Below are 14,390 nucleotides of genomic sequence, written 5' to 3' on the forward strand. Positions count from 1 at the left end.
GACTTGCCTTGGACTTGCCTTGGACTTGCCTTGGACTTGCCTTGGACTTGCCTTGGACTTGCCTTGGACTTGCCTTGGACTTGCCTTGGACTTGCCTTGGACTTGCCTTGGACTTGCCTTGGACTTGCCTTGGACTTGCCTTGGACTTGCCTTGGACTTGCCTTGGACTTGCCTTGGACTTGCCTTGGACTTGCCTTGGACTTGCCTTGGACTTGCCTTGGACTTGCCTTGGACTTGCCTGGGACTTGCCTGGGACTTGCCTGGGACTTGCCTGGGACTTGCCTGGGACTTGCACTGGACTTGCACGGGACTTGCACTGGACTTGCACTGGACTTGCACTGGACTTGCACTGGACTTGCACTGGACTTGCACTGGACTTGCACTGGACTTGGACTTGCACTGGACTTGGACTTGCACTGGACTTGGACTTGCACTGGACTTGGACTTGCACTGGACTTGGACTTGCACTGGACTTGGACTTGCACTGGACTTGGACTTGCACTGGACTTGGACTTGCACTGGACTTGGACTTGCACTGGACTTGGACTTGCACTGGACTTGGACTTGCACTGGACTTGGACTTGCACTGGACTTGGACTTGCACTGGACTTGGACTTGCACTGGACTTGGACTTGGAAACATTATGAACTCTGCAGAGAATGAAACAGTTTAGACCAGGGCAGCAACTTTCATGATTAATTGCACTTAGTTACACAGTTAAAATAGTTACAAATGGCAAAAAACAAAAACTGTATTTTTGTATATTCTACATTAATCTATTTTTTTCAGCATTTTTCCTCTAAATTGTTCATGCTTTTCGAGGTGTTAAATGTGCACCATGAACTGAATAAACAAAACATGATCAAATCTACAATATCTCTCCGTAAAAATCACACTGTAACAAACTCAATCATTCCTTTACAACAACAACAACAAAAACAAACACACACAAAGCCAGCAGGTAATATTGAAAGTATTGTTGAAGAAGTTATGAGCAACTCCATCACTCCTCCTCGTAAAACGTGAACCCTGTCATTTGTAAAAGTGCTGAGCGGTGCATTGGACTTGGCCGGTAGCGACTGCACAGCTTAGCACAAAAGCCTCGTCGTCAGAGCTCCTGTTGTGAGTGTTCCTGTGTGTGTGAGTGTTCCTGTGTGTGTGTGTGTGTGTGTGTGTGAGTGTTCCTGTGTGTGTGTGTGTGTGTGTGTGTGTGTGAGTGTTCCTGTGTGTGTGTGTGTGTGTGTGTGTGTGTGAGTGTTCCTGTGTGTGTGTGTGTGTGTGTGAGTGTTCCTGTGTGTGTGTGTGTGTGAGTGTTCCTGTGTGTGTGTGTGTGATCCTGTGTGTGTGTGTGTGTGTGTGTGTGTGTGTGTCCCCTTTTAGAGATGAGAGGAAGGAAACAGACACAGGATGGGCGCTGCACCCCTTCCCTCTTCACTCGCGTCTCTTGCCACAAAACCCAGGCCGAGCTGTGTTGAGGATTTGGGGAAAATTCACACAAACTACACATATACTTGACAAATAGTGACACTGTCAGTATTATGGAGGTCACATTGAGCCTTGCATTTGTGCAATCCACTTAACTACCGAGCGGCACCAACAAACTCCAAACCTTTCATTTTGGTTTTAATTTGTCTTACTATTAAAAAAAGGAATAATGTATTTTAATCTAAATTACCTGGACACAACACCATAGACTTTTAAATCAAAAAGGACTGACTAGGTTAAAAAAGACTCAACGACAAGAAATGACTGAATCTCAGTTAACATTTCAATTAATTGTCCAGATTATTTGTATTTAGAGTGATTGCTGCATGTTTGAATCAATCCTATATCGTTAGATTCAAGGATTGTGAAAAAAAAAAAAAAAACCTTCAAGATCCATGGATGTTTTAGTTTATTACTAGGAGAAAAAAACATTTGTCTTTGTCTATGTTTTCCCAATAGGAATGCTGAGATGTCAAATGACTTCTGGAGCTTTTCCTGTCCAAGCTGTGACTAAGAAAAGAGATTTTAAATAGCTTATACTTTTATACAGAGTCATCTTAGGGGAATGTGGTCATGTGGTTTAAATCGTAGTATTGAGCTAAAACGCTTGTAAGTGATGCACTATGGCCTTGTGATTACAGGAGAAAATCACTCTAAATTAGGAAAAAGCTTCAGTTGTAGTCATCTGGACTCAGTTAGAAAAAAAAGACGTTTTGACTCTCATCCAAGAGTCATTGTCAATAAAAGAATTTAGGTCGAGAACTCCGATATTTATACTATTCTGTGGTAAGTCCAGCCCTAATATGGAACACGCCTGGACGAATGAGGGATTACACCGACACTCTAAATTAGGGTTATCAAAAGTAATGGAAACCATAATTGATACTAAAACTGATAGACACTAGATCATTATCTGAACATGTAATGTTTTTTTAAAATTCACATAAACTGGACTTAATTTTACCTTTTCCTGAACAGTTTTAAAGTGAGTTTTACCCTTATCTGAACCAATACAGACGATAACGAAAGTACTATTATATGCATTGTCTTAAAAAAGGTGGTGGTATCAGAATTAGCATTGAGTATTCAGTAGGGCTAATTGATTATTGACTAATTACTAATATTGTTTTCTGAACTATACACAGACTCCGAAGCATGCCATGTGCTGAAAGAAGAGGTTTTATGACTCAAACAAATGAGTATTTACCTCTAAATATGTTTTTTTTTGTACTCAAACAGCATAAATTTAGCTTATTCACGGGACTTTTGTGAAGTAAACAACAAAACAAAAGAAATAATGGAGAAATAAAGTGAATATCAAAATAAAAAGCGCTGAAACATCAATTTTGCAGAACATATCTCCTTTAATAACCGGAAAAAGGTGACTTGCCCTCTCCAGATGGGTGGGGAGTCCTTGCCCCAAGTGGAGGAGTTCAAGTATCTCGGGGTCTTATTCACGAGTGAGGGAAGGATGGAGCGTGAGATCGACAGGCGGATCGGTGCAGCGGCTGCAGTGTTGCAGTCGCTGCATCGGACCGTTGTGGTAAAGAGGGAGCTGAGCCGAAAGGCAAAGCTCTCTATTTACCGGTCGGTCTACGTTCTGACCTCACCTATGGTCATGAGCTTTGGATAGTGATCGAAAGAACAAGATCGCGGATACAAGCGGTCGAAAAGAGTTTCCTCCGCCGTGTGGCAGGGCACTCTCTTAGAGATAAGGTGAGGAGCTCGGCCACACGGGGGGAGTTCGGAGTAGAGCCGCTGCTCCTCCAGGTCGAGAGGAGCCAGCTGAGGTGGCTCGGGCATCTGTTCCGGATGCCTCCTGGGCGCCTCCCTCGGGAGGTGTTTCAGGCATGTCCCACCGGGAAGAGGCCCCGGGGAAGACCCAGGACACGCTGGAGAGACTATGTCTCTCGGCTGGCCTGGGAACGCCTCGGGATCCCCGGAGGAGTTGGAGGAAGTGTCTGGGGAGAGGAAAGTCTGGGAATCCCTGCTCAGACTGCTGCCCCCGCGACCCAGCCACGGATAAAGCGGCAGAAAATGGATGGATGGATATCTCCTTTAATAACATACCGCAATATGTTTTTATCACCAAATGTTCCAGGTCCAAAAACAACATGAAGGAGGAATCCTTTGACTGTTTGATCGCGCTGTGCTGTCATGTCATTCCTCTCCAAAACACCACCAGTGTCTCTGACTCACGCATGCGCCAACACATAAAGTTTAATGAGCGTGGCAATAAACTCAGATATGTGATTCAGGGAGATGCGGCCTGTGCGTACCTGCTCAATATGAGCTTTGTCTTTACTGATCACACCTTAAAACTCACTACACTGTCGCAGTCGTTCACACGCTGCAAAAAAAGGATCGAAATGAGTTATCAGGGCTTAAATTCTTCTTTTGACCAATTTATATTAGTTTCATTACTTTAATATTGCTTTGCCAGATATTTAATAACTTGTGACTCAATTTTGACTGCATTGGACAATATCTTGCAATCTCCAGACAATAAAAAACTGTGCATTGCTAGGTTTCACTGTTGTTCTGATCTTGATCTATATGTATTATATTGTAAGCCAATCTCAAAGTATGCACTCAATGAATGATAATAATAGCAAGTTGAAGCAATGAATTTGTGATAGTTGTGAGTTCAAACTCTTGAGAGTGGTGTGAGTCGTCACCAGTGTAGCGAACCAATCACAGCGCAGCATTGCAGTTTGGGAGGAAGTCAAATCTAAACAAACGTACAACAGACGTACTTTTGCCTATTTTAGTTCATTTACAAACTATTTTGTTTTTTAAAAACATACATATAGAAACACTTTGAAAAAAGCACAGACTTCTTCCAAATACACAGACTAATTTTTCAGCTTGTTCTCGCTGTTGTGATGCTTGGACCAATAGATTAAAATATTCGTCATGATTATTTCAATCTGATTGATCAGGCTGTTCACATTGATAATGTGTAGAATTATTGACAACCCACCAGAAAAGTTACATGGTGCACATTTAAGTAAATACATCTAAAATCGAACAACTAAAAACGGCATTCATGTTAATTAAAATGACTTTAACTATGCTGTACTCACTAATTAATGACTGATATGGAGAACTAAATTAAGACAATGGCAGGACTAAAGCAGGACTAAAGCAGGACTAAACCAGGTCTAAAGCAGGACTATAGCAGGACTAAAGCAGGACTAAAGCAGGACTATAGCAGGACTAAAGCAGGTCTATAGCAGGACTATAGCAGGTCTAAAGCAGGACTATAGCAGGACTAAAGGAGGACTAAAGTAGGTTTAAAGCAGGTCTATAGCAGGACTAAAGCATGACTAAAGAAGGTCTATAGCAGGACTAAAGCAGGTCTATAGCAGGACTATAGCAGGTCTAAAGCAGGACTAAAGCAGGACTAAAGCAGGACTATAGCAGGTCTAACACATGTCTAAAGCAGGACTAAAGCAGGACTAAAGCAGGACTAAAGCAGGACTAAAGCAGGACTAAAGCAGGACTAAAGCAGGACTATAGCAGGACTAAAGCAGGACTAAAGCAGGACTATAGCAGGTCTAAAGCAGGACTAAAGCAGGACTAAAGCAGGACTAAAGCAGGTCTAAAGCAGGTCTAAAGCAGGTCTAAAGCAGGTCTAAAGCAGGTCTAAAGCAGGACTAAAGCAGGACTAAAGCAGGTCTAAAGCAGGTCTAAAGCAGGTCTAAAGCATGTCTAAAGCATGTCTAAAGCATGTCTAAAGCAGGTCTAAAGCAGGTCTAAAGCAGGTCTAAAGCAGGTCTAAAGCAGGTCTAAAGCATGTCTAAAGCATGTCTAAAGCAGGACTAAAGCACATCTGAAACAGGTTGACCAGACAAGACTTGACCAAATACACCAGGACTAAACCAGAATTCAATCAGGACTAAACCAAGACTTAACCAAGACTTAACCAAGACTTAAACAGGTCTAAAGTCCAACCTAGGTTGAAAACAGCCTTAAACAAGGTCTAAATCCATTCCAAACCTGGTCCAAACCCAGACTAATGCAGGTCTAAACCAGGCCTGTGTTTATGGCTGTTTTCCCACATGGATTTCACTATAACCTCTATGAAACATTTGCTGAGTTTGTTTTTCTTATCTCTCCACCTTATCAGCAGATTGTAGTGAGTGCAAATGGCCCCTTTAGACAGCTTTATAACCTTGATATCATGTTGATTTTCCCTCGATTTTGGATCTTTTCTGCTGCAGTCGTTGATTATGTGGTTTCAGGGCGGAGACGCCAGCCAGTTTTATAGGAACATGAACTTGTTCGTTGAGAATATTTCACAGATGACATAGAGCGATAATTTACGTCCCGACTTTAAATGCCTCCTGATCTGACTCGACAGAATGCAGGCATACTCTTGGCGCCAGACGGCATCACACTGTTTGGAAACAACTTTAATTTATTCCAGGCTCACACACCATTGACTGACTGAATGATTTACAATATATAGTTATAATTGAATATCTCATAATCAATACAAGACTTCTCCAGCTTTGGTGCAGATCTCCAGCCACAGAGTCACTTACAATGGGTAATTTCTGAGTCTGTGTTGTTTTTAGCCTCATTTAGTGCTTTAGTTTATCCTTAGAGCTGCTTTAATCCTGGTTTAGTTCTGAAATAGTCGCAGTTCAGACTTAGTTTAGTCCTTTTTTGACCTGGTTGTGTTCGCTCTTCCTTTTGCTTAGTCCTGATTTGACTTGGTCCTAATGTAGACTTTTGTTTGGTCCTATCACAGTCCTGGTGTAGTCCTGGTCTGGTCCAGGTTTAGTTCCGGGTTTAGTCCCACTTAAGAACGGGTTTAGTCCCACTTAAGAACCACTTTTGATATGATTCTTGTGTGGACGCACCTTAAATCATTAAATGGTTCAGTCCATGGGTTTCAGACATAAAGAGTCCTTCCTGATTTAAAGGATGTGGCGTGGCAACAGTCCTACGTTACCATAGCAGTAGCAAAAATCAAATCTAAATATTATGTGTTTTGAACAGGGAAAGGCCCATCAAATCAGGAAGGACACATTTGCCTAAAACCTGAGAATAGTTTTGACCTGGCTATGTTTAGTCTTATTTCGTACTTCAGAACTGGTGCAGTCGGAGTTATACTAGAGGTCCATGAATATGTGTTATTTTGGAGAAGCCTAGTTAGTATATTAAGTGAGATACATCAGTTTAAAATGCTGCAAAAAGAGCAGATTAAAAATTAAAACGTAAAAAGTATACAAACCTGCAGTGTGACTTTTAAGGGTATACTGTTGCCATACTTGAACCAACCAAGACATTTATTGGCACATTTTGATGCCTTAATATCAACCTGAACATATTAAGACTTTTCCAAATATTGTACAACGGTTTAACTTTTGTAAATATTGCACATCTCTTAACTTTAACTTTTGTATCTACTTGAAATAGAAGAATAGAGCTTGGCGTGATATTGTCCATAACGTCACATCCTGTATATGGTTATAACATACTATTATTATTATTATTATTATTATCATTATTATTAGAATCCACATTCCATTGGGTAGAAACTCAAAAAAATATTCAAACATTTAAATTGTCAAACAGAAAAATGTAACGCAAAATTCATGCCCAGAGCTAAACCAGGAATAAACTAGGTCCGAGCCACGTCTAAACCAGGGCAGAAGGTGGTATCTGGACTAAAGTAAACCACGATGACTAATCACATCAAAAGAAGTGCTTAACCAGGACTAAACCAGGTCTAAAACCGAATACCAAAGCTAGAACATCCAGCCTAAACCAGGACTAAACAATGACCAAAAAGACGGACACAACATTTCTGGGTAACTGGAGCTTTCAGATGTGATTTACAATGTAGGATGAGCTCAGTTATAAAATACCCCTTTCAGAGATTAAGTTCTTTCTTTATAAATGTTCAAATTGTAAATCGTTAGATGTTATATCAACCTCAAAACAGCCTCAAAAAGGTTAAAAACATAAAACATGCTGGCTCCAAGAGCAAGAAGATATAATAAGGGTTTTCATCTGTCGAAATAAAATCTGTGCCTTCCAAAACCTAGATTGTGTGTTTTTATGTGACCTTTAGCCCTTTAATCAACATTCCCAGTCGTCCCTGTTCTTTTTCAGATATTCCACACATGAGGTAAGTCTGTAAATTTACTTGTGAATACTAGTACTTGTAAGCATGTCTTTTCAGCTTCTGTACAAGATAACGTCTCCTATTGAGCTGAAAATGAAGGATGTCTTGGGAGTGGTGGGAGGAAGTCGCTTCTCAATGAACTGTGAGTAAAAGTCAATAACGCACTAAGGTTCCCATCACAAGCTGCAAGGGCTTTTCATATCTTTTGTTTTCACTGTAGATACACACGAGGCACTGCTTTGACTTGGACTGACACAAGGTTAAAATGACTTAAAATGATTGAATTGAGAATGGGAAATGAAAAATCACATTTGGACGTCATTTGAAAATGGAGAAAGTTGAGTGATTTAGGAGCAAATGGGACTTTTGCTCTCTCTGAGCTTGACCTGGTTTTCTGTTTTTGTTCAAATGAAAAAAATTAAATAAAAATAAAAAGAGAATACCCATTTTTTGATCGGGTCAAAATAGTTTAGTTACTGACTTGTGTTTCAACCTGGTCTATTTAAGGTAAGTTATTTCTTTGCCTGGAATGTTCCACAGTGTGAGATCAAACTTGGATATTGCATTTGTTCAATTGCAGGGTTTTTATTGCAAAATATACAAAAAAATGCCTTGAACCCGTGCCTTCTTACTGTGAGTGCAGTCACCTCTCCACTTACCTAATAATATAACAACATCTCAGGGGAGACAAACAAGTGATGGACCATAAAAGCTACATAGTGCATCTTTAATTTTGTTTAAGCAAACAATATTCTGCTCATCACAAAACAGCACAAACATTAACAGTGAGGTAATTTAGCTAAAAGCATATATACATATGAAACCAAATCAAGTCAAAGAAACTTAAGTTATCTTAACTCACAAATATAATTTTGAATAGGCTATAGTTAGTTTGTTTTTACATAAAAGAGTGGGAGAATGCATTGTTAAGATTGTAAATGAATATTTTTTTTGCAGTGGGAGGCTACTCTGCGTAACTATGGTAACCAGGTAATGGACAGAGTCGCTCAGCTTTGTGTTGTGTAAGTGTAAAGACTGCCCGTATCACTTACACTAATATGAGCGAACAGGTAATTTATCCTACTACAATGCCAGGACCTGGGTAAGTACAGTGCATGAACAGAAGAACACAACTAGAGCTGCAACACAACAAAACACACACTGTGGAAAAGTACTTTACATCAGGGACACACAACATAACACCCTTTAAAACACTGTGTCAAACTTCAGTAATGGACACAACATGAAGTACATATTTAAAAACATAACATATTTAAAATGAATAACTGACATCAGAATTAAGACATGTCTACAATGAGAAGCAACAATTTCCCATGTCCATGGTACAAATGTGAGTCAGTTTGTTTTACTATTACAAAGAATAGCTCAACAATATTATTTTTGAACTTCAAACGTTTATTTGAGTTGCACAAAAAGTATACTTTGTGGTTAAGTATGTATAATATCTGTAGAAACTGTAGGCTACATTTTTTTCCATACATAATCAGGTAAAGGACATTTGTAAATCCTTTCTCCAGGCTCGGATATCCCTCAAATGTGTCTGCGTACTTTTACTTTTGTGATATTCGGAGGTTAATCCCAGTTACTCCATTGAAATAATTTAAACTTCTCCAATTTAGATGTTAATTATGCAACACTATATTGCGATATTAAGGAAAAAGCTCAGTATTGGTTTTGATACTACACAAGATTTTTTAATTCTATATAATGTGATTTTCAAGACAAACTAATTATGCTTTCTTTAATATAACCATGTGGTTTTAAAGTAGTTTTGTTAAAAGATCAATACCATTTTTAAAACTATTCAGGAAAGGTCCAATTTTGTCCCATATTGTCAAAAATGTCTAAATATTTTTTTATTTTAGAAATATCTTGGCAAACATTTCTTTGACAACTAATTAAGAAACTCGCCGCTAGTGCAAAGAAAATATAAACAAGAGCCTCAAAAATGTTTATCATCCCTCATTATTATATTATAGTGACTGGCCTAATCACAAGTGCACAAAGTGGCATAATTTGTCTTTGGAAATGATTTTGCTTCTCGTGAGGTAAACATTAACAGAGGAGGTCATAGGTGAGGGCCTTCTGCAGCTTTGGCACGCAAACTATAGAGACCTCTGTCACTGGACAACTTCAAACAACTTCCCATCGCTGCGTTACAGGCTTTTATGTGGCTAAACACTCTTTGTTCAACATCTTCTTAACATTTGTGCTAATATTTACATGCATTAAAGTTGTGGTAATGCTTTATAATGACACAAAGGGTTAGCTAGTCATAAATACTTAATTCTGTAGAATTATATAACTTTAATAATGCATTAATAATAATATGCTTTTGTGTTGTTGTTTTTTACATTTATGTTTTTGAAAATCAGTTTTATATTAAGGCTACATCTAAAAAGCTATGTTCATTGCTTAGTACTTGGCGGAACACTTACTCACCATATTTACCCATATTTACTCATATTTACCCATATTTACTCATATTTGCACATATTTACCCATATTTACCAATATTTACTCATATTTACTAATATTTACCCATATGTACTCATATTTACTAATATTTACCCATATTTACTTATATTTACCCATATTTACCCATATTTACCCATATTTACCCATATTTACCCATATTTACCCATATTTACCGTATTTTCCGGACTATAAGTCGCACCGGAGTATAAGGCGCACCAGCCAAAAAACATATATAAGTCGCACTGGAGTATGAAATGCGGTTGCAAGTGTGAAAATAACAAATAATATCACATATAAGTCGCTCCGGAGTATAAGTATATAAGTATACATTTAAGTATAAGTCGCACCCCGGCCAAAAACTATGAAAAAAGGTGCGACGTGTAGTCCGGAAAATACGGTACCCATATTTACGTGCATAAAAGTTTCTTGCGGTAATTATTAACTAAATAGAACTTCATAAAGAATTAATTACAAAAGTCATAAATACTCAAATTGTCCATGTTGAATTAAAACAGCTATGCACTATGTAACTTTTGTAGTGAGGGGTTCACCACCTGCTTGTCTCTGTCATTACTGCATTGCCACAATATAACATTCAACTTTTAACAATGTTCAAAGAAAGCCGCTGTCCTTTTCTTTTGTTTGTAAAGCAGAGTAAACTAATTATTTAAAATTACAAACGACAAAATTGTTTCTGTCACTTCGTGTAAAAAGCCTTGTAATGAAACAAGGCGTTTACAATGAAAATACTTTATTAAATTAAAATGTATTAAAACATTTTAAACCTGGTGCCAGTTTTGCTGGCTGCTGCTGTGTGTGAGCACCTCTCCACAGATCTGACCTGTCACTTCACACGGTGGAACATTCCAGACAAAGTAGAAACTCTCCATGGAGACAAGCAGGCAGTGTAGCATCCACCAGAAAGGTTACATAGTGCACCTTTAACTTATTGTCGACCATTGTCCCCGTAACTTTATATTGTTTTATTAGGCCTATAAATAAATGTAATATTACGTCCAACAAGCTTCATGTTCCGGTTTACACTGAGTTGAACTAGGTCTTACACACACATTTGTTTTGTGACAAGACTTGAACAATATAGAAAAAGAGTTGATTAAATATGAATGGCGTTGTTCCGTGAGCTGAACAGGTGGCGTGTTAGTGTAATTACACGTACAACACTTAGCAGGAGAATGTGTTCTAGTTGAATATTTATTACAGGGGCATAAATACATCCAAACACTTTAGGCCTGTGTCTGTTCAAGAGCCTTATTTAACTGGATCACAGTCTGGAGTCGGTCCAAATGAGCTGGAGACAGATGTTTTAAGTTCACATCTGTTCGTCTGCTTCATCTGATCACTCTCTCACGCTGTAGTGGACGAACACAGTCGTCTACTACAGAGTAACAGAGTATCAGAGTATCAGAGTATCAGAGAAACAGAGTATCAGAGTATCAGAGAAACAGAGTATCAGAGTATCAGAGAAACAGAGTAACAGAGTAACAGAGTATCAGAGTATCAGAGTATCAGAGAAACAGAGTAACAGAGTAACAGAGTAACAGAGTAACAGAGTATCAGAGAAACAGAGAAACAGAGAAACAGAGTATCAGAGTATCAGAGAAACAGAGTAACAGAGTAACAGAGTAACAGAGTAACAGAGTAACAGAGTATCAGAGTATCAGAGTATCAGAGAAACAGAGAAACAGAGTATCAGAGTATCAGAGAAACAGAGTAACAGAGTATCAGAGTATCAGAGAAACAGAGAAACAGAGAAACAGAGTAACAGAGAAAAAGAGAAACAGAGTATCAGAGTATCAGAGTATCAGAGAAAAAGAGAAACAGAGAAACAGAGAAACAGAGTAACAGAGTAACAGAGTAACAGAGTAACAGAGTAACAGAGTAACAGAGTAACAGAGTAACGAGGTGGCAGTGCAAAGTGATGTGACACAATGCATTTACTTGTAGCTAGAGATATCAAGAGTATTAGGTTAATCGATAATCATGCTTATTTAGGTCACAATATAATGGTAAATACTAAAAAAATAATCGGGACAAGAACATTTTAATTTTTTTAATTCAATTCATAGAAAAGTGACAATTTCTGAACTAAATTAGGTGCTTTTTTAGTTCAATTTAAAGAAATGTCATGGTTTTAGAAGCAAAATTAAGTCCTTTCTGCTCAAAGTTGTTGCTGCTCAAAAGTGCTATCTTGCCGTTTATGTCACATTGATCATAAATAAATAATGGTTAAATAGCTATGTTTATTCTCAGAACAATTGTTTCACGAACATTTTAAATTGTGATATCCCTAGTTTCAGCTGAGTAATATTTTATAGAAGAAACAGTGCCATTTATTTATTGGCTTTTCCCGCTGAGTAAGTAAGAGTAAGAATACAGTAAGCTTTATGTTGACCATATTAACATTTATGAATATGTCTTTATTGAAGTGATTACAATTTCAAACTCAATTTAATTTTGATATTAAAGAATAGGCTCGATAACAATTTTGATAACCCAAAAAACCCACACTATTTTCTTCGACAATAAAATAAAAGTATTATATTTACGTGGTTTTAAGTGGTTTTATACTAGCTCTGAATTTTGTCCCGTTTGTCATTTTTTCCCATAAGTTGTAGTATCAATTAGCATCAGACTTTTCATACTTTTGACAACTCGAGTGATATTTTCATCGAAGAAACAGTGCTCTTTCTTTTCCCACCATCAGTGACAAAATGTGCATAACTTTTATGAATGCATTTCTGATAAATTACACCTTACCTTGAGTTTACAATTGTCATACTCTTTTATTTTTCTTCAGGATAAACCAGAATGTGTCTATTTTTGTCCCATTACATGAACCCAAACTCAAAAATCCAATGCAAACAGTCCAAACTTGAAAATTGCAATTGTCAAAACACTTTTTTCTCTTCGTTTTAAACTTGGATCAGCACTTTATGCTCAAGTGTCATTATTATAAAGTTGTTTACTGCTTTGTTTGTCTCCTTTAGCCCTTTTGCGTGGCACATCTTGCGTAGGTAAAGTCAATGACGTAGCCCGACCCTCTCGACTCACCTGGGGCGCCTCAAATGACTTAAGAAACAAAGAATGTCGCAGCTTTGTGCTCACTACACACTTTTTCACAGCACACACAGTCAAAATACACAGAGATACACATAGTCAGCTTAATTGATAAAAAGGAAATGTATAAGTACTTCAAACTTGTGGCTATAAAGTACAGGTGGAGCTTTTACGCACGGACGGGATCTGACTGACGCAAAGTACATTTCTGAGAGAGTTTACAGATACAAATGTAATAAAAAATCAATAGAAAGCATACACGGGTTGTTTAGAATGAAGATATGCTTTAATTGTGACTGGAAGTACGACTCAGAAGGAGTGAAGTGAATGCATGAGGAGGAAAGAAGAAGAAAAAAACAGAAAACTCACCGAGCGCGTTGACCTTCGCTTTTTGGAGCCGCGTAGAAACATGTCGCGGTTGTGTTCTTCAGAAAGTGAATGAAGTAAAAAGGGAAAACGGCCGATAAGATGTGGGAAGAAAGTCTTGGAGTGTGTGGTAAACTCCTACATGACGACCCCGGACTCCTCGTCTTGCTCGGGCTCTTCTTCTGACTGGGACTTATCAGGCGAAAACAAGCTCCAGGTACTGACGGGGTGACATCCGGTTTGGCTTTGAAATCAATCCACAGATAAGACTCCCAAGAATTAGATAACGAAGTAAAATACACATTTGTACAATAATCAACGATCTGAGACGTGTACAATTCGGTTTAGTCTTATTTAGCCCAATAGTAAATGACGTGCAGAAGAAAATGTTTCAGGCTTTAGTTTGAAATGTGGACGCGCATTACGCACGAGCTGCGCCACTTGACGCACCACTGACTCATACCTGCACTTCATAGAAACAGGATAAGTTTGGTCTCAGCTTCACCACAGCAACTAGGAAGTCAAAAGGCTGGACTCGGATCAATACTAGAATACATTTGGCTTCTACGGTAATAAAATACATGTTTATGTTTTTAAAAGTAATAAAGTCCTTTGGAATATAAAAAATATCGCACCAAATCTCTGAAGGTACAGGATGGTTCTTACATTGTTGTGCAAAATACAGTGTTTATTAATTGTTTCATATTATAATAATCTAAACACCAGTGTATACAAGTTAAAATGTTGTAGCCTCCAGTTTCATTGCACAGTGAAATTATGCATTTGCTGCCATCTAGTGGAAAGACTAGTCACATCACAA

At 38.3% G+C, this 14,390-nt stretch overlaps 1 protein-coding gene across 1 annotated transcript in view; it reads right to left on the minus strand.

Annotated features, from left to right (window-relative positions):
* The window catches only part of prickle3 (prickle homolog 3), a 31,052-nt gene extending 17,306 nt beyond the window's left edge, over positions 1–13,746 (minus strand). The window contains exon 1 of the mRNA XM_072449008.1: positions 13,574–13,746. Coding sequence (XP_072305109.1) covers positions 13,574–13,615 — 42 coding nt within the window. The 5' untranslated portion in view covers positions 13,616–13,746. The remainder of the gene's footprint in view (positions 1–13,573) is intronic.
* Positions 13,747–14,390: the final 644 nt, after the last annotated feature.

The sequence above is a fragment of the Eucyclogobius newberryi genome, unplaced genomic scaffold (genome assembly GCF_026437365.1).
Source record: "Eucyclogobius newberryi isolate DKJ021-1_F unplaced genomic scaffold, fEucNew1.0.hap1 SCAF_17, whole genome shotgun sequence".
Lineage (NCBI taxonomy): Eukaryota > Metazoa > Chordata > Actinopteri > Gobiiformes > Gobiidae > Eucyclogobius > Eucyclogobius newberryi.